The 18845-nt window shown below is 43.3% G+C and overlaps 1 protein-coding gene across 5 annotated transcripts in view; it reads right to left on the bottom strand.

The window, feature by feature from the left end:
- The window catches only part of elmo1 (engulfment and cell motility 1 (ced-12 homolog, C. elegans)), a 93449-nt gene that overhangs the window by 33784 nt on the left and 40820 nt on the right, over positions 1 to 18845 (bottom strand). For 4 of the 5 annotated variants that reach the window (XM_078290117.1, XM_071920130.2, XM_078290119.1 and 1 more), the window contains exons 7-15: positions 18185 to 18220; positions 16201 to 16300; positions 14954 to 15105; positions 14763 to 14841; positions 12911 to 12961; positions 11834 to 11956; positions 10861 to 10989; positions 8918 to 9022; positions 7547 to 7655 (exon numbers count right to left, since the gene is read on the bottom strand). In XM_078290117.1, coding sequence (XP_078146243.1) covers positions 7547 to 7655; positions 8918 to 9022; positions 10861 to 10989; positions 11834 to 11956; positions 12911 to 12961; positions 14763 to 14841; positions 14954 to 15105; positions 16201 to 16300; positions 18185 to 18220 — 884 coding nt within the window. The remainder of the gene's footprint in view (positions 1 to 7546; positions 7656 to 8917; positions 9023 to 10860; positions 10990 to 11833; positions 11957 to 12910; positions 12962 to 14762; positions 14842 to 14953; positions 15106 to 16200; positions 16301 to 18184; positions 18221 to 18845) is intronic. The other variant, XM_071920131.2, reaches the window with a different exon arrangement.

Here is an 18845-nt window from a genome sequence, read left to right as displayed (position 1 = left end):
TGTATGTGTGTGTGCACGCGTGCAGGTATGTGTGTGCCTGTGTTTGTGTAAAACACATGTTGTGAAAGGCGTACAGTGAGAAACGTCAAAGCTAAACTTCCCTGCATTTGTTTTGTCTGAGTTCACCCTCGACAAGGTGTAGTATTAAGGGCCTTTAGGGAAAACAGCTTCGGCTTGTTGGGAACACGGTGTATAGTTTAAAAAAAAAAAAAAAGTCTGGTGGAAGTGGTGGTGACAGGCCGGTGTGAGCTGACAAAGAGAATCTTTGGTCTCGCTACTGCAGAAACATCAATGCCGCGTTGCATCCAAGGAGCTCACAGTATGAAAACATGCAAGTAAAATGAAACTGGGCATCTCCTGTCATGGAGCGGGTTGTGTTTCCTCCACCAGCCGCGCCACTTCAGTCCAGCAAGGACTGGTGAGAGCTGACGAGGAGAAGGGAGGGAGCGTCTGAAAACCTCCAAGGACGCTCCAAACTTCAGATTCTCAAGCACCCATCTGTCAAGTTTGTTGTTGTTATTTGCTCACTCCAATTTAAAAACCTTTCGCTGGTGTATGCCTGAGGCTACCGAGTAGAAAACCCATGAAGAAAGTTTCCCCTTAAACACAGGGCTGCAACTGACATCTGTGTGAAGTGGCTGCCGACTGGCAAACAGATCCACATGTCACGGCTTGAGGGATACTTGGAATTCAGCGCTTGGCCTTTCTGGCCCTCGCCATCATCCACTTCTCTCACGATTCAAAGAGGGAGACTTACAGGAGGATTAGCGGCTAAAACCTTGGGACTTAGCAAGTCATTTCAAATGGGATCAGTTTCCAAACTAATGCTCAGCTAATGCTAATGTTAGCATACTAATATTAGGCTCCAGAAATAAATCCTCAGCCCACTGATATCTTCTCAAGAAAGGGTTTCATTCTTCATTAGTGGAAGTAATTGCTTAGGGAGGGAACCAGTTGAAAATGATGCATGACAGGATGTAAACATATATTAAAACATGTAAGATAAATTGAATACACTATAATTCAGCGTGCCATTCCTTCATAAAGTGCCATACATAAGTCTTCAAGGACTGCCAGTAATTCAAAAATAAATGTGGAAGATTAAGTTTATCCTAAGAGTGTGCTCTGATGATTCAACAAATTATTTCCTTTATTTCTCTATTTTTCATAGTTTGACAGCAACATGTTCTGCCCTGTAGCAGCTGATAATGACTGCCTCATGATGTAACGACTTGTCAGCATGTAAGAGAAATTTCAATCTAAATGGGACAGAAATTTTATAAAACCTGTAACATATTCTTAACTGATTAAATAATAATGACTAATAACGTAATAACTTGAAATATTACAGTCTTCTCATTCTTGCAAGACAATATTGGTCAATATTACTATTCCATCAGTTAAAATCATGTTAGATAATATTTGCCAGGTAGTGTAATAATGTGATGTTATTGCATTATACAGCAATGTATTGCATTTTGGTTTTGTTATATTTTCAACCCATTTAGAGGGACATGTTACATTTTCACAAGTTATTAAATTATCCATCAGTTATTACATTATCAGTTGCTATATGCTTTCAACTCCAATGTCTGACTTCTTGTCCAAACATATCATCTTACTCTGGCCATGAGTGTGAGTGAGTGTGTGTGTGTGTGTGTGTGTGTGTGTGTGTGTGTGTGTGTGTGTGTGTGTGTTACAACAGTATATCCCTATGGCTTTTTATGGGCCAGTCCAAACACATCACAGCATTTCAATCTCACACCGTGGCTTTTCTCAGGGTTTGGAGAAGAATGTGTGTGCGTCTGTGAGCTTGTGTGCGTGTGTGTGTGTGTATATATGTGTGTGTGCATATGTGTATGTGTTTTTTGGGCACAGCAGGCATCACAGGAATGTCATTACAGAGGGAGTTGTCCAGTTAATGAGTTTAGATGACTGTGAATCACCTGCTGGGCTCCAACATATACACACATGAACACACACGCACACATACGCCACCCACCTACCCAGACACACACACACACACACACACAGTCACTCTTTTGTTGTAGAAAAGAGTGACTGGATGGTAAAGAAAATATCAACCTCAACTAACCAAACACATCACATGGCGCCTACATAGGATACACTGATAAGGTAGGTTACCCTCTCTACACCAGTGTTTCTCAAACTATGGTTTGTGACCCAAAATGGGTTGTAGGCTTGTTTATTTTTAGTACTAGTATAGTTTAAAATGTGCTGTGTAGCATTTGATCACCAATAAATCATTACCACCTTAATATTCAGACACTCATATAATTACCGGATTGCTTTACGGCACAAAACAGAAAGACAGAGCTGTTCTTTGAGCACAAACACAGCTTCAGATTTTCTTGCAATGGTCAAACGGTGGAACAAGTGAAAGGCGAGAGACACCAGAGAGGGACAAGTAGCAACATCCTCTGGAGGACAAGACTGAACTCACTCGGCTTGGATCCCAGACTGATAAAGTTTAACGACCCCTATTTTTTGGACATCACAACTCTGTCTCCATCGTCATCATTTTCAGACGCAAGGCCCATATTGGAACGCCTTAAATAAAAGGAACCCATAAAAGCTAATATTGTCCTTGAACAGAGACAATATAAAAATCAATAAATACACCCAAATAGAAAATCAATCCAAATGGAGCTATTCCACATGATGCATTGCACTAGTGTACTACGCTGATGAGCAGCGTTGTGCGATAGAGCTGTCCATGGTGCTGTCTAGCACTCGAATATGGCTCTCTGTTCTGACCTTGGCTGATGGCTCTCTGATGGGAGACACAGTTATGAATATAAGAACATCATAAGACTGTCAGTCTGGAGCCAGTCCTGGCCTGCCAGCCTGCCTGTATGTGTGTGTGTGTGTGGATGCGTGCATGTACATGCCCGTGTGTGGTCCGTTTCGGCAGCTATACAGGGTTTCGTCTGAGGGCGACAGTGTGTATGTGTGTGTGTGTGTGTGAGCGCTAGCATGTGTGTGTCCATGGCCAGACCTGTCGTGGCTCGCCACCCGGCTCTCCATCTCAGCGGAAAGACGCCACACGGTGAATCACTAAGCAGGCCCATTACTCACCATGCCGGGCCATTCTAAATAACTCCATAAATATTCCATGGGCCGGCTTAAACAGGGGAGTCGGACGAGTCACGGCTTGGCGCCTGACCGACGCAGATTCCATTAAGCCACGTGTTCCAGGGGGAACATGGTGGGACAATTAATCTTTTAGGATCGGCGGCAGGGCAACAACAAGGAAGAGAGAGAGACAGAAAGAGAGAGACTGTGAGTTAATGGGAGAAAGTGAGCAGAGAGAGAAGCAGTGTCAGTCTCCCTGTCCTGCCCTCCCAGTCTAGCAGCACTGACAGCTGACTCACCCAAACAAGCCCCCTCCCCTCCCCACTCCACACCAAATCTGCATAGAAATATCTCAAAAAGAAAAATGTCAAAACATCTTTCTGTGGTGTCGTTAATTGAAGTCAGGATCGGATGGAAAAGTTCAAGTGGAATGGAAAAAAACTGTTTTCCCCTGAAAGAGCACTGAGACATCTGTCATGGCATCAGCCTGTCGAGTGGCTCGGAAAGAGCTGCTTGCTCTGTTGTTTATGAAGACGTTAAGTTGCCATTTGCTTCTGTAGTAGCGTCATTTCCATCAAATTCAAACGGATGGAGAGAGAGAGCATGACAGCATGGGAAAGGATTACAAGTCTGAGAGGGACAGATGTTCTTCAGAGAGACAGAGAGAACAAAGAAGGAGCCAAAACGAAAGAAAGAACAGTGATAAAAGTAAAGAAAAAAAATTAAGCGAGAAAGAGAGCTTGAGGAGGCGAGCGGGGGAGAGAAGCAACTTCAACAGCCCCCGGCAAATCCAGAATCCCTCAGCGTTTCATCCTCGTGAGAAAACAAGAAGAGAGCGCCTGGCCCCTGCCAGAGCCATACTGGCATTTCACACAGACGGGGAGAGCAAATGATCCACTAAAAAGTCACCGCCGTCACGATTAATCCTCTGTCTCTTTCTTCTATCTTTATCCACAAATGGATGTGGAGCGGAAAGGAGGGAAAAAAAAAAAGAAAAAAAGAGCTGAACAGAACTCTTTTTCTGCACCAGGGGTTTGGACAGCTTTTAAAGAAACCGTTTTTAAAAGGCAACCATGACTTTTTAATGGAGAATTACAGAGTGCTTCCGTTCTGAGGTGGTTTAATGAAGTTTTGGGTGTCCACCAGCAGGACTGCATCGTGGTTTTGCTCCGCACCATGAATCATTTAGAGGGTACAGCTGCCGAGAAGGCTGGATCACCTTCTTATAGCACGCTTTACCTCTGCTGCAGCAACAAGGCTGATTTGTGAAAGGAGAAGAGTGTTCATCATTTCTGGGAACCTTCCAAATGAGGAGACTGGAGGACAAAAATAGAGACTTTTTCCATGTGTGCTGAAGAAAAATAACCAGCTAGAATTCAAAATGTCATTGTTACACTTTGTTATGTTATGAGATATTGTATAACGGTCTCTAATATTACTATGACTCAAATACCACGCCTTCAGAGTTGACAAAACACAGACACACCCCTCTCACATCCTCATTAGCGCCGGCTATTTCACTGTTTCTCTGTTAAAAAGGTCAACTAAATGATGACAGACAGTCAATGTAGAACCGAGCGTCATTTCTCTCCCTCCTCACCTCTGGGAAATGCATGGTCATGTCCCCCACACACACACACACACACACACACACACACTCTCCACTAATGCCCAGCCGTTATTCACTAAGTATCTACAACACCTGTCTGCCCCACATTACATTCATCCTCCTCATACATTCATTAGTGTGTGTTAATATACGCAGGGCTAATGGAGTGTGTATGAAAATGCACTTAGCGCTCTACAAGGGAAGACGACAATGCAACTTATGACTTGTGTGGGACGCTTTGGCCCACTCCCATAGGGATGAGATGCATAATATGCTCTGTGTGTGTGTGTGTGTGTATATGTGTGTGTGTAAATATTTACTGAAGTTGTGACAGAGATGAATGGGAACATTAGGATTTGGGACATGGTAAATATAAATAAATCTGAATATATTCTATCGTCTCCTGTCCCCAATGATTTAGCTGCATCTGATTTTTTTTTTTTTTTATTGTTTTGTTTTTTTGTATCTCCTTTGCATACAAATAATGTTTTCCAGTGTGTTCTCATAGATGACCTACTTGTGTAAATGGGAATCCTATCACGTCTGAACCAGGTGTGTGTGTGTGTGTGTGTGCGCGCTGTGGAGTGTTCATTACAGAGCTATTGATTACAGACCATGATCTCATTATGGCAGCATACAGTATCTCCAGACAGACAGAATGATGGGTCATTCCCTGCAGATTATGGGTTCACCTTACCAATTCTTTTTTGTCCTCCCTCAGACCCATTCCACACACACACACACACACACACACACACACACACACATCATACGCAATCATAAATATTAATGGTAGGTTTAGTCTCTGAAGCTACCAGCTTTAGTAAAGAGGGCATTACACAGCCATTGGGAATAGAAAGGCCCAGCACTAGGAATCAAGGTCATGATATGATTCAACTCTAGCATCCTGTCCTGCAGGGAAATCCCAGTCTCATTATAATAGAAAACACCATCAGAGCCATTTGAAAATGTAGTTCATTGCAATGTATATCATGAAAACCAAGAGGATCACAGCCGGTTAGTTACGACAGAATATTTTGGGGCAGAGTGTCTAGGTTTGGTTGCATATTCTGTTTACATCGTTATGAGTAAATGATGTGAAGCTCCACACTTGCACCCGGCTCTCTTTATTTAAACAGGCAAGTCATTTAAAAACAAATTCATATTTATAAATGATGGCCTGGCATTCATCCTTGGGGATTTAGCTCTAATGCTTAAGCCTTCCACTACATGCTTTGCAAAGCAGCAGAGATAAAGATGCTGTCTTTTTCCTATTTTGGGACAAGTCTGGTTACTTAATCAGCGTTTTGATGTGCCTGAGGTCAAAACTGTATTTCTAAGCCGGGGTGATGGGGAGTAATTTCAATTCACCAGAAGAGCGGGTCAAAAGGGCATCAGCAGCGGAGCTGCACATTCAAGACAGATAAAACCTTATGAGACAGACACACTGAATAATGTGAAGCCCCGAGACACACTGTAAAAATAACACACACACACACACACACACACACACACACACACAGACACACACCGAGTCAGGGTGACAGAGCTGCCAGATCACTGCAGTATGTCAAACTAGAAGCTGCGTGTGTGTGTGTGTGTGTGTGTGTGTGTGTGTACATATGCATGTGTGTGTCAGCAAGGTCACTGCCAGCCAAAGAGCAAGGCTTCCTGTCTCTGCACTCTCCAGTTCACACGTCAAACAGCGCCGCAGAGTCAGACTGCACCGTTAGGGGACGCGACCTGCACCGCCTACCTGTCCCGCTCACCTGTCCCCCAAAACCCTCCACTCACCCTCTCTGTCTCTCAAGGTGAAGCCATGCCTGTCCGTTAGCACATTTGTGTAATAAAACAGTGTGGACAGCAGCTTTCCGGTAAAAAGGATGATCTAAGTCCATTTGTCTTCACCGACTGCGTGTGCTCAGAATTTGATTAGGGCGGAGAGGAGGGTGGAGACATTTTGCATTAGAAGAGAGTCTGGCAGAGATAAGAGCATATTAAAAAAAAGAGGACAGCAAAATTACAATATTGCTTAGAAATTTTAAAAATGATTACAGCCTGTCCTTATCTTGTAATGAAGCCTAGCCTAGCACTTCTATCAGTACTTTTAGGGACAGATGGGAGAAAAGAACATTTGGATGAAATTCTTCTGAGCACTTCCATAGGCAAAGATACAGGAGTGGACAATATCATTTCAGGATAGAATAAAGGCTATTGCCCTTGCTGCAATTGGTAGCCAAGAGTAAAGAGCATTGCAATGCAGCCGTTGTCCAACTGCTCCATGAAAAAAAGACATGGGCAGATGAAAAGGGCACATCAGTTTTAAATTGAACTAAGAATGCCATCTCCTTCCCTACAGAGAGCACCAGGGGTCAATCTGGCAAGCAACTGAGACCAACTTGCCCATTTAAACAAAAAAAAGACAAATGAAAAGGGCACATCAATTTGGAATGGATGTGGGCACAGCATCTCCTTCCCTGAGCAGTGAGCCTCCCAGAGGCAGTATATTAGGCTGGGAGGGGGCTCGGTGGGGGCCAGGCGCATCACTAAATAATGAACTCCCTGCAGCACAATTACTAAGGATAATTTAGGCTGCTTTCATCTTAACAGTGGGGGGATGTGTGTTTGTGTGCAAGTTTGTGAGTGTGTTTGTGCGCATGTTTGTATTTTTGTGCACATAACTATACAGTGTGTGCGTCTCTGCGGGTAAAGCACTCCCTCAGCTATTTCTCCACCGTCTATACGCTCATTCTGAAGGTAATGTGATAAAGTGAGATTAAGGAGAAAAGCCGTCCGCGTTGAGCCTGGAAGGTGTGTGTTTGGGTGCAGATGCCGACTTACGGAGCTCGCCCACTTTGAGAATCTCGCAGAGCATCTTGGTCAGCTCGATGCTGCTGCGGCCAAACGGACACTCGTGCTTGTCCTCGCGACTGCTGTTCTCCAGCACGATCTGGAAACACACAACAGAAACATGAAGAATATATATGAAGTCCACCATTGTGCACTGAATGTCTCCTCTGGAGTAAAGACATGTGAAGTATTTGATGATGTATTACGGTGAATTTACTGTCTCTGTCATTCTCAGTGTGAATAGAAAAATATCTGACACAAGCAGCCCAAATAATAAGCATTTATTGCACTGAAATACATATGATTACATTACTAGAATCACTTTCACCTTCTTTTAGTACATTCAAATCACCTTAAATTCTCACCCCAGTGATACATTGTCTACTCATCCTTTCCCTATAAACACTGCCATCATGAAGCCACCTATCAGTCATTATTTGACCTGATTTTAACCCCTAAACTGCCTACTTAAAAGTCCAAAAACATAAATGAATTCTCTATCTAATTATGTGGATGGCAGTGGCGCGGCATAAATGAGGCCATCAGGGTCCCAATCATTCCAGCGGGTGACAGTTTAATTTGGGAAATTGGAGTCTGTGTTTTGTCACCCACGGTCCATTGATAAGGGCTGAGTCAGCACTATTAGGACAGAGCCCTTCTCCTCTCTCACTTCTAATTCAAGAGACCGGGAGCTACACGCTAACATAAGGCCTGCACACATGCACACACACACACATATTTTTGCAGGTGCGTGGTCAGACAGATGCACGTGTGCAGTTTACACAACCGCACACATACACACAATCACAGCAGAGTGCTGGACAGCTGCCAGATACTGATTAGTGCTTATAACTAACCTGAATTAGCAAGTGGAATCTCAAGCACACACACACACACACACACTAATCACCAAAGCCAATGGAAACCGTCCAACCCCACACAATCACCAGGAGTTGAGCTAACATTAATTATATAAGTCAATTTACCAGGAGTATAAATTCATGTTGACTGTCATATAAATATTACAAAAACGCTTTAAGTCATTCCACTATTACTCTGGGTCTGACACTGAAAGAATGAACTGAATCACATCATTTCTATTGTATAGAACGGGCAACTTATAGAAATGCAGTTTTATTAGGAAGACTATTTGGGTGTGGTCCAGAATCTACGAACAGAGGATGGGTGAGTGAGCTGGACAGAGGGAGTTTTGGTAGGAGGAGGAGAGGAGGAACAACACTCTAGGACTCACTGGGCTGTAGCCATTTAGTATGTGTGTGTGTGTGTGTGTGTGTGACTACAAGGGGTATAAGCTCATATGAAAGTGTCTGTGTGTGTGTGTGCATGTGTGTGTGCTCTCACCCTGATGTAGGCGTCCTGGTGGTGTCTGGCAAAGTACAGCATGTTATCCAGAGCCAGCATGCCTGGAGGAATCTGGGTGAAATCCACGGCCGGATTCACATGGTTCTGATAGAGAGGAGGGAGGAAAAAAAAAAAAAAAAAGGAGAGAGAGAGAGAGAGATTGTTGAAGTTAGATACTTAAATAGATATTGCCAGACCTTTATTTATTTAGGGATATTCAAGCATTTGGAGGCCTTGCTCAGGATTGAGTATTACTGATTCACTTTCCCTACCCCAAATTTTCCAGTTGGGGATTCAAACCCACATCCTTCCAATGACAAGCCCGCTTCTCTAACCTCTAGACTACCACTTCCCCTGTACACAGTGTATCTTATAGTGTCAGATAGATACTGCCAGCGCTATCTTAAGATACTTAGATCCTACCAGATACTGCAGGCAGACATCAAACGCATGGATACACACGTAACACTCAATACAAGCTCATCTTGCTTTTTAAGGGCGAGAGGGAGGGATGGTGAACGGAGAGGAGACTGGGATCGGGCTCATCAGTTGTGCAATTTTGCCTGACATGAACCAGAAAAATGGAACAGAGCCCCCCACCCCACCCCCGGCACACACACATCTCAAAAATACTCTCTCCCTCATATAAACATTCACACACACCAATAATATTCCAGCGTGTGCAGCAATCCCTACTTAAAAAACCCGGAGGCATTAGAACGCAAACAAATTACCTCGCCAATGATAAGGTCTATCTAGAGAGTTTTGGTTTGAGCTTGTGTGTGTGTATGTGTGTGAGAGAGTGTGTGTGTGTGTGTGCCTGCGAGCAGTCTAGCGTGGAAAGCGGACTAGGGATTTTGGGGTGGTTTTTCTCCACACTAGTGGAGGCAAGGCGCTCCAACAGGCCTTATCTTTGCTGAGCACACTGCAGTGGGAGTGGGGATGGGGGGATCTTAGGAAGACCCCCTCAACAGCTTTGGGCTTACATTAGGCCACAATGGGTTTAGTATAAGTCCCCCATGCTATACTTAGACCACTGCATACAACACACACACACACATATACAGTATATGCAAGCATGCATGCTCAAAAAGAGGGGAGAGGGGCAGAAGTGAACAAAAGAATGAAATAGGGAGCGTGAGAGAGAGGGAGGAAAAGATGAAGCATAAGGAATAAATTTAATAAGATGGGTAAGAGAAAAGTATTGTTAATACACACATACACACTCACACACACACACACACACACACACACACACACACACACTTCCACAGTCCATCTCTCCAGGCATGCCTAGACAGCAGCACACACACAATCTAATCTGCAGATTTTCAAGTGAAGGACAATCATCTCTGTTCTAAACCAATTAACAGCCGTCCCCTGTGGACGGACTAGCTCATGTTTTCCTTTCCAAAAAAAATCTGACACAAGCAGCCCAAATAATAAGCATTTATTGCACTGAAATACATATGATTACATTACTAGAATCACTTTCACCTTCTTTTAGTACATTCAAATCACCTTAAATTCTCACCCCAGTGATACATTGTCTACTCATCCTTTCCCTATAAACACTGCCATCATGAAGCCACCTATCAGTCATTATTTGACCTGATTTTAACCCCTAAACTGCCTACTTAAAAGTCCAAAAACATAAATGAATTCTCTATCTAATTATGTGGATGGCAGTGGCGAAGGACAGTCATCTCTGTTCTAAACCAATTAACAGCCGTCCCCTGTGGACGGACTAGCTCATGTTTTCCTTTCCAATCTCAGTCTTGAGGAGGCTGTGTGTGTGTGTGTGTGTGTGTGTGTGTGTGTGTGTGTGTGTGTGTGTGTGTGCGTGTGGTAGTAGTTTGAGGCCGCCTGAGCCAGAACGTTGTAATGTTCTCAGTGAACGGCAACATTTAGAGGCTCTGTGACACACACACACACACACTTACGATAAAGCCCAGCTTCTTGTAGTCGCGGGTGTACATGGACTTGCGTTTCTCGATGCTGCCGCTGTTGTTGGGCTCACACTCCACGTCAAAGGCAATCCTCCGCAGCTCAAAGATGATGTCCCTCTGAGCCTGCACACACAGAGAAGAATATTAAAGCGCTGTTCATAAATCCATCCATCCATCCACCATTTTATAATTGAAGAATACTTTTGCCTCATCTCCGCTGGCTGGAGTCTAGCTGTGCCCGAGGCCATCTGGCCAACAGCCAGCGTCTCCACTGTTCTTATTACTTTATGGCCAAACCTTGCTGGTTTTCAAAACCCTGCCAGGCTTGTCCAAACCTGGCCACAAACTACAACACAAAAGATTAATGATTGTTTACTCTAAATAGAGTATTGCCTGTTTTAAAGTTTTCTGCAACATTACAATGCTATTAATATCTCTTTCACAAAATAAGCTACCGGGAGAAAACAATAACAATAAAATTCATTGCATTGTTTTTCTGTTCTTCTGCTCCAGTGCTGAAAATAAGTTGCGTTTTTTTCAGGCTTGTGAGATGCACTTTTATTTTCACATCCTCAAGTTCTTTGGATAGCTCTGCTAATTAATGGAGACACTCAAGCACACTACGGCTAGCCAAGTCAGGCTGAACAGAGCTGATGGAGACAAAGCTTTTCATCTTGTTAACTTATCATCCTCCCACTTCCTCAAGCCATTCTAGGAGGAAGAATGACTAGTAGTGGGGGGTCCAACACATGCACAGTGCCAATCTGCAACATCTCACTGGTGTGTGTGTGTGTGTGTGTGTGTGTGTGTTACCCCTAGTTCTGACTAGCTGCAAAGATGAAGTGACTCCTCCTCTTTTCTCTTTCCAGCATCCACCCACCTATCCACCCCTTCATCCATCCATCATCCAAACCACCCATCACTACATCCATCGCTCAATCCTGTCTGTGTCCTCCCAGGCCCCTACCTGGTCCTGGGGATCCATCTTGGTCATCATGCGGTCCTCCAGCAGGTTGAAGGTGAGGACCTGCAGCACGTACAGCTGATGGGCCATCTCATCGTTGATGGGCTTGGTGCTCCGGATCACATTCTGCACCAGGGAGGGAAGGGGGAAGGAAAGTTAGGTGAGCAAAGAGGGTGGTGTAGAGGAGGGTGGAAAGGGGAGACATGGAAGAGACAGAAAGGGAGAATGAGGGGATTTGGGAGTGAGAAGGAGTGAGCGAAGAGGATTAAAAAGCAAGACGCAGATGAGGGGACAGGGGATAGAGAAATAAGATCGAAAACAAGAGAGGAGACACAAAAGAAAAAGAGGATCAGGTGTAAGAGAGTGAGTACAGTAGATAATAACCAAAGAGGTGAGCTAGAGGGAGAAGTTACACAACCGTGGCAGGTGTCATTTTCCATTTTGATATCATGCATCATGCAGGTGCAGAGGCATACACCCGAACAGGGAGAGGGAGAGAGAGAGAGAGAGAGAGAGAGAGAGAGAGAGAGAGAGAGAGAGAGAGACAGAGAGAGAGAGACACAAAGAGAAAGAGAGAGAGACAGACAGACACAAAGAGAGAGAGAGAGAGAGAGAGAGAGAGAGAGAGAGAGAGAGAGAGAGAGAGAGAGAGAGAGACAGAGAGAGACAGACAGACACAAAGAGAGAGAGAGATAGAGAGAGAGACAGAGAGAGATAGAGAGACACTGTCTGTCTCTCTCTCTCTCTCTCTTTCTATCTCTCTCTCTCTAACCAAAGAGGTGAGATAGAGGGAGAAGTTACACAACCGTGGCAGGTGTCATTTTCCATTTTGATATCATGCATCATGCGGGTGCAGAGGCATACACCTGAACAGAGAGAGAGAGAGAGAGAGAGAGAGAGAGAGAGAGAGAGAGAGAGAGAGAGAGAGAGAGAGAGAGAGAGAGAGAGAGAGAGAGAGAGAGAGACAGACAGACAGACAGACAGACAGACAGACAGACAGACAGACAGACAGAGAGAAAGATGGATGCAGTGGAGAGGTGGAGAGCTGGAGAGGGGAACGGCATGATGAGTTAGACTTACACTGAGAATGATGGAGCGCAGCTGTTTCTGGGCAAGAATATGGGCCATCTCCTGCAGAGGAAGAGAGAGAGAGAGAGAGGGAGAGAAAGAGAGAGAGAGAGAGAGAGAGAGCATGGGAGATGAGAGAAAGGGAGAGTAGGAAGAGGATGAGACAAGATAAAACAAGTACGTCACAACAAACCGACCAAACATCAAAGCAGTTTTTTCAGGGTCCTCTATTTTGAAATGACAAATGAATATGGGTAAAAGAAAAAAAATACATTAAAAAAATTAACATTGCCACTGCAACACTGCAAAGTACGCAGTGACAGGCCGTAAAAAAAAGAAAAGAGAAAGCCATCCCAAAATAGAACTCAATTAAAAAGAGGGAGATTTAATGCACTAACTGATATCTTCTACAGTGCATACTACAAAGGGTGCTAATCAAGGGTGCACTTACTGTCAGGGGACAATTAAGGATGTCCACATTGTGCTCATCAAACTACCATATCGTGTGCAGTGAGGAAACAAAGTCAGAAACAGAGAGAGAGGGTGAGTGAGTGAATGTGGAAAAAGAGGAAGAGTTTGAGAGGAGGGTTAAAAAAAAAAAAAGAAACGAAGAAGATTTTTCTGTCAGTGGTGCAACTTGTGGAGAGGGGGAAGGCATCGGAGTCAGCAGAATGGAGAGACTGGGGGATCGTAATGACAGCTTTGCTGATAGTCGCTTCCTTACCACACATGCTCACAGACTCTCTATCTGTCCCTCTCACTCACACTCACAGAGAAACACACACGGTGAAAAGCTGAAAACCATTATACTGCCATTAGCCCCTAGCCTGTTTTAAAATGTGTCATCTGTGATCTATCTACGTATAAAAGTAGCTGACATGATGAACAGGTGCTGTCCCATAACTTCACATTATAAAACTGCCTCTCTGCAGAAATGGAATGGACTGCCATAAACTTATATCGCCACACACGCCTGCACCTGAAATAATGGAGACATTGCTCACTTATCTAAAACAACCCAATAAAGTTGCTTACAATTGCTATCAATGAAAGAAGGAGTAACGCCTGCACACTTGCTCCATGCCACAAAAGTTTAGTAGTGACAATTGCTATCAACCAACTCCTCCAATGTGTTTTGTGCAACCTGCATCGACAAACTGTCAAAATTTGCTTATTTAGCCTCAGTAAATGTAGCACTGACCAGGATGAGTATGCTATGTATGCAGCGGTGCGGTAAAGCTTATTCCTGCATAGTGTGTCTTCAAATTTGTATGCTGCTAGGGGAAAGCAGTGAGTTAGCATCATTCATTATTAATGTCAAATCACACCATTGGACCCTATGGTGCTGATGCAAGGGATCATGTGATTAGCTGAGGGCAAAGCGTGACATACAGTAGGATAGAGAGAGAGAGAGAGAGAGATAGAGAGAGAGGGAGAGAGAGATGAGTGGAGAAGTGAGTGCATGGATGAGCAAAAATGTCATCTGAGCAGAAATGAATGGATGGAGAGACGGAGAAAGGGAAGGAGGGGGTTGGTGGGGCATTTATAGTCACTTATATCACTACTTTGCTGCTAGATTTTACTGTTTTACTGTAAACTGTAGAGGCGTCAATAGACACTGATAACTGACAAACACACAAACACATCAAGTACACAGTTACACACAGTAAAAAATGCTGATGTGAGAATTAAGTTGTCTAAAAATGAGTAAAAAGCTGTAATATTGTTGAAGTGTAAATATGTTCCCATGACCTTTATACATGCATAATGATTAAACATGTGAATCTCCAGTGTAAAGCTCAGTGCATCCTGAACTGATGCATATACAGTGTGTTTATGCAGTGTGTGCATACTGTGGCCTTACCTGTCTCTTCTCCTCAGGGGCTTTGAGGAAGAGAGCATTGATGACGGCGATAGTGTAGGTCTGAATATCTTGGTCGGTCCTGGGATCGGAAAATACCACAAAACAACACTAAATGCATAAATACTGAACACAAGTCACACACACACACACACACACACACAATGGAGTGCCAGTCTGGTTTTTCTACTAACCCCTGAAGATGTGGGATGAGCTGTCCAATGGTGATCTCTTGCGCCACCTTCTGGTAGAGGTCCTGACTGTTGAGCACCATGGACTCCAGGATGGCCAGGGAGCGCTGCAGCACTGCCGTGTCCATGGCCGACTTGTTCACATAGCTGGCAATCTGCATGGAGACAGACCAGGAGATCAGCTGGGGTAGGACTCTGCATCAAACACTCCAAATAATTTATTAAATTAAATCATACTTGAAGCTACTTGAAGACAGCTAAGAAAACACTTCCAGCAATGCATTCAGACAGTGGACTGCAGATATTCTACTGCAGACATCAATCTACAATGACAATTTTTGACTTATGAAAACTGTGTACTGAATTTAATTTGTCTGAATCCTTTTGGAACCCAGAAATAAAAGTCCAAGTTAAAGCTGTGCTTTGACTTACTTGTTGTGACATTTCATATCTAAAGTATCATGATGCTAAAACAACAAATAATATGTCGTTGCACCATTACTCTGCGTATGCATATAAAAATACATAATATTTAGAATGTGTTCAGGAATCTAAACATGGATTATTGAATCATGGGCTATCAATCTGTTAGTAGTAATAGATAATATAATAATAGATTATTTGTTTTGCTTGCCCATACAGTTTTTACTTCTGGTATCATTAAAAAGTTAGCATTACAGTAGTGGAAGAGATGATACCTGAAGCTGAGGGACGTTTTTTTTATTTATAACATAGCGTAGAACATGTTTTCCATCGTCTACTCCCTACCTTCATGTCAATCACATAAAGTTCAACACTAAGGTCCTCCGACCTAACACTGCTTCATTATTTAGTATTTTAGCACAAGTTTATCTCCTGTTCTGGCAAAAGTATTGTTACTGCGGAAGAGGACTGTATATCATTTAATAACATTTGTGGTATAATTAAAACAAATAAATAAATAAACCCAAGTCCTGACCTTTGACCTTTAAACACAAAAAGTAGTTACTGCTGTTTGCCTTTGTAGGACAATATAAGATGACTAAATCATAAAACACCACAGGATGGCTTAACGACTGTATCAGAGCTCTGACTGTTTGGTTAAATGTCACAATGAACAAAAAACAGTGGCAGGTATGTGCTCAGAAAATGCAGAGCCTGCTTCCAACCTGGTATTTATCCCAGAAGCCATCACAGCTACTGTGTGGCTGCTAAATCAAAGCTTTTGCCTTTCAACATATGGCAGCACCACAGCCTTTTGCTTGGCTGACCTTCTTGATGAAGGCCACAGAGAAAGTGTCCCAGGAGACGATGCCGTGGTCCATCAGCTCCACGAAGGCCGTCAGAGTGAAGGACAGCAGGTCCCCGAAGCTACGAGACAACACACACACAGACACACACAGACCATAGGAAACCTCCCTGTGGCTGACGGCTTTGAGTTGTGTACAGCTGCAAAGCCAAGCTGGCTCGGAGCAGAAAGAGGAAAGAGCGGTCGGTAGAGGATGAGAGGGAGCAGGTGGACAGGGACAGAAGAAGAGAGGTTCAATGCCACAACCAGGCTTGCTGAGGAAAAGACAGACAGAGAAAAAAGAGACAGAGAGAGAGAGAAAGAAATGGAAAGGAGAGGTTTGCTGACAGCCCAGTCTTGGAGAAACAGCAGGGAGTGTCGGAGGGCCAGCAGGAGCCGGGCAGCAGTGTGGCGTTCAGTCAGGACCAGAGAGCTACAGTACAGAGCGCCGTCATGCAGCTACACAGATATCAGGAAGAAACAGTCACTCTGCAAGAGTCACAGGAGGCCAAAGCAAGGTACACGTAAAACAGCTGTTCTATCCAAAAGACATGTACAGTACTGGAGATATTTAATGAGAAATTTTCAGATAATTTATTAATTATAATCAAAGCGGAAATGAGTTTTCATTAGCAAAGAAACTTTGGGGTTATTCCTGAGCCTCAACCATTCCGGCATCCTATGACTTGACCATACATTTTACAATACTGACCCCTACTGTTCGATTTTAGCATTGTAGAATTATACTGCACTGAGCCTTTTACTGTTGGCACTTAAATTCAGCCTGTCATCTTTTATGTGTTAATTATCCTTGTTCAGCCTCATCAAGCTGAGGTGCAAATGTTGACATCCTAGCTACAGAACTATAATCAAGATGGCAACGGTGCCAAAAACAACAGTATCCAGCAAAAACCAAGTATCTCCAACATCTAAACTTTTCAGTTATTGAGGAAAAACTGGTTAATGTTCCTGTTGATTCCCTTACATATTTAAGAGTTTACAATGCATTTTCTAAAGGGTTATTTGTCCCAGAGTTTACAATGCCTTTTCAAAAGGGTTAATTGTCCCAGGTGGAGTAATATTCACTATAAAGTTCGGTAAAAAGTACAAAAAATGGTAAAAATTGGAGATATGGGTTTTAAGGACAGTGACACAAAGAGTCCTACAGAGACAGTGGGTCAACAGAGAGCATCATGGGTCAGTGTTGCGGCATGGTAGGTGATTAGTGAACAGTCAGATGGTACAATTAGTAGTCCAGAGATGAGGAAGCTTTTGCAGATGGCACTGGGCATTTAGATGACATTGATAACTACACGGCGCTAACATGAAATCCTACAATTTTGACTTTGGGAGGTAGACTACAAAAGGCAGGTGGTCAAGAAAACCTTGCTGATGGATGATGTGATGTTCCCATTACCAGCTATGGTGATAAGGGCTACTGGATGGGCTAATGATGAGGAGAGAGTACAGTGAACTGGTGAGGAACGCTCTATCCGCTCAATAACTGGCCCGCAGGAAGCCCATCAACTTATTAACGTCATGGAAAATCCCCTCACCCAAAGCAGGACCGCCTTGTGAAGAACACCAAGATTTAGTTTCTGACAGCAACTACTTGTACCAGAAGTAATGATACTTGTTTAGAAGCTTCTAACAGCTTTCATGGTAAATGTTAATTTCTTATTTGAGGAGGTTTTCAGAGATAAATCTTGGTCCTCTTTCAGTTTGTGTACCCCAAGAAACCAGAGAGTTAGAAAGTTCCAATTTGACCTTGTTGCCCAAAACCACATGCAAAAAATGAGAGAGAGACACTGATTTCAAAATGGAAGCCTATAAGTGGCTATATAATACAGATATATATTCCCATAAGGCACCGGGCCAGAGTCTTAATCATGCAGACTCGGCCAGCAGGTTAGGAAGAGCACAGAGCCAATGAGGTTACCCGGCCGGGGGAAAGGGGAGGGGCTTACCAGGGCTTCATAATCTTCTGTAGTTTCTGATAGCGCCTGCAAAGATTTGAGAAACTTTGGTGTCAAGGTGGGAAACAAACAACGAAACCTTTCAGTCTCAGCCAGAACAGAGCAGGGAACAAGACACATCACATTTCCTCCAGGTTTAATGCGTAAACATCCTTGAAAATGAGACCAGACTCCATCACAAGAACTGTCCAGGCTACAACTTTGCATGCCAAACTATTAAACATCTTAAAAATTATTATAGTATTAAAGTATATTGTATATACTTAAAGAGACGTAAAATGAAGTAAAATGAGAGTACATGTCAACATTTCATTAAACAGAAAATGACTTTCATACTTTGATGTGATAAAGTTTATACTAAGTAAGAGTAAATAGGTTGCTGGTATTAATAAAGGACTTTTAACCAGTAACTCACAGACACTGAAAGCATGCAAAGCAGAAATAGTTGAAAAAGCAGTTTGTTGCCACAGTCAACCAACCTTACTGGTCCGCACACAGCAAGCTTGGCTTGCAATGATGACAGTGCACAGAAATGACCAAACAACACTTTCATTCATCAAGGAAAAAAAATTACTTCAGCTGAATTTCACTTGAAACAGTAAAGAAAACCTTCCCCTATGTTTTCATAAATAATCACCCTTCTTGATAAGAT

This window comes from Centroberyx gerrardi, chromosome 19 (genome assembly GCF_048128805.1).
Source record: "Centroberyx gerrardi isolate f3 chromosome 19, fCenGer3.hap1.cur.20231027, whole genome shotgun sequence".
NCBI classification, from domain to species: Eukaryota; Metazoa; Chordata; class Actinopteri; order Beryciformes; family Berycidae; genus Centroberyx; species Centroberyx gerrardi.
This window is presented reverse-complemented; position numbering and strand designations above follow the sequence as displayed.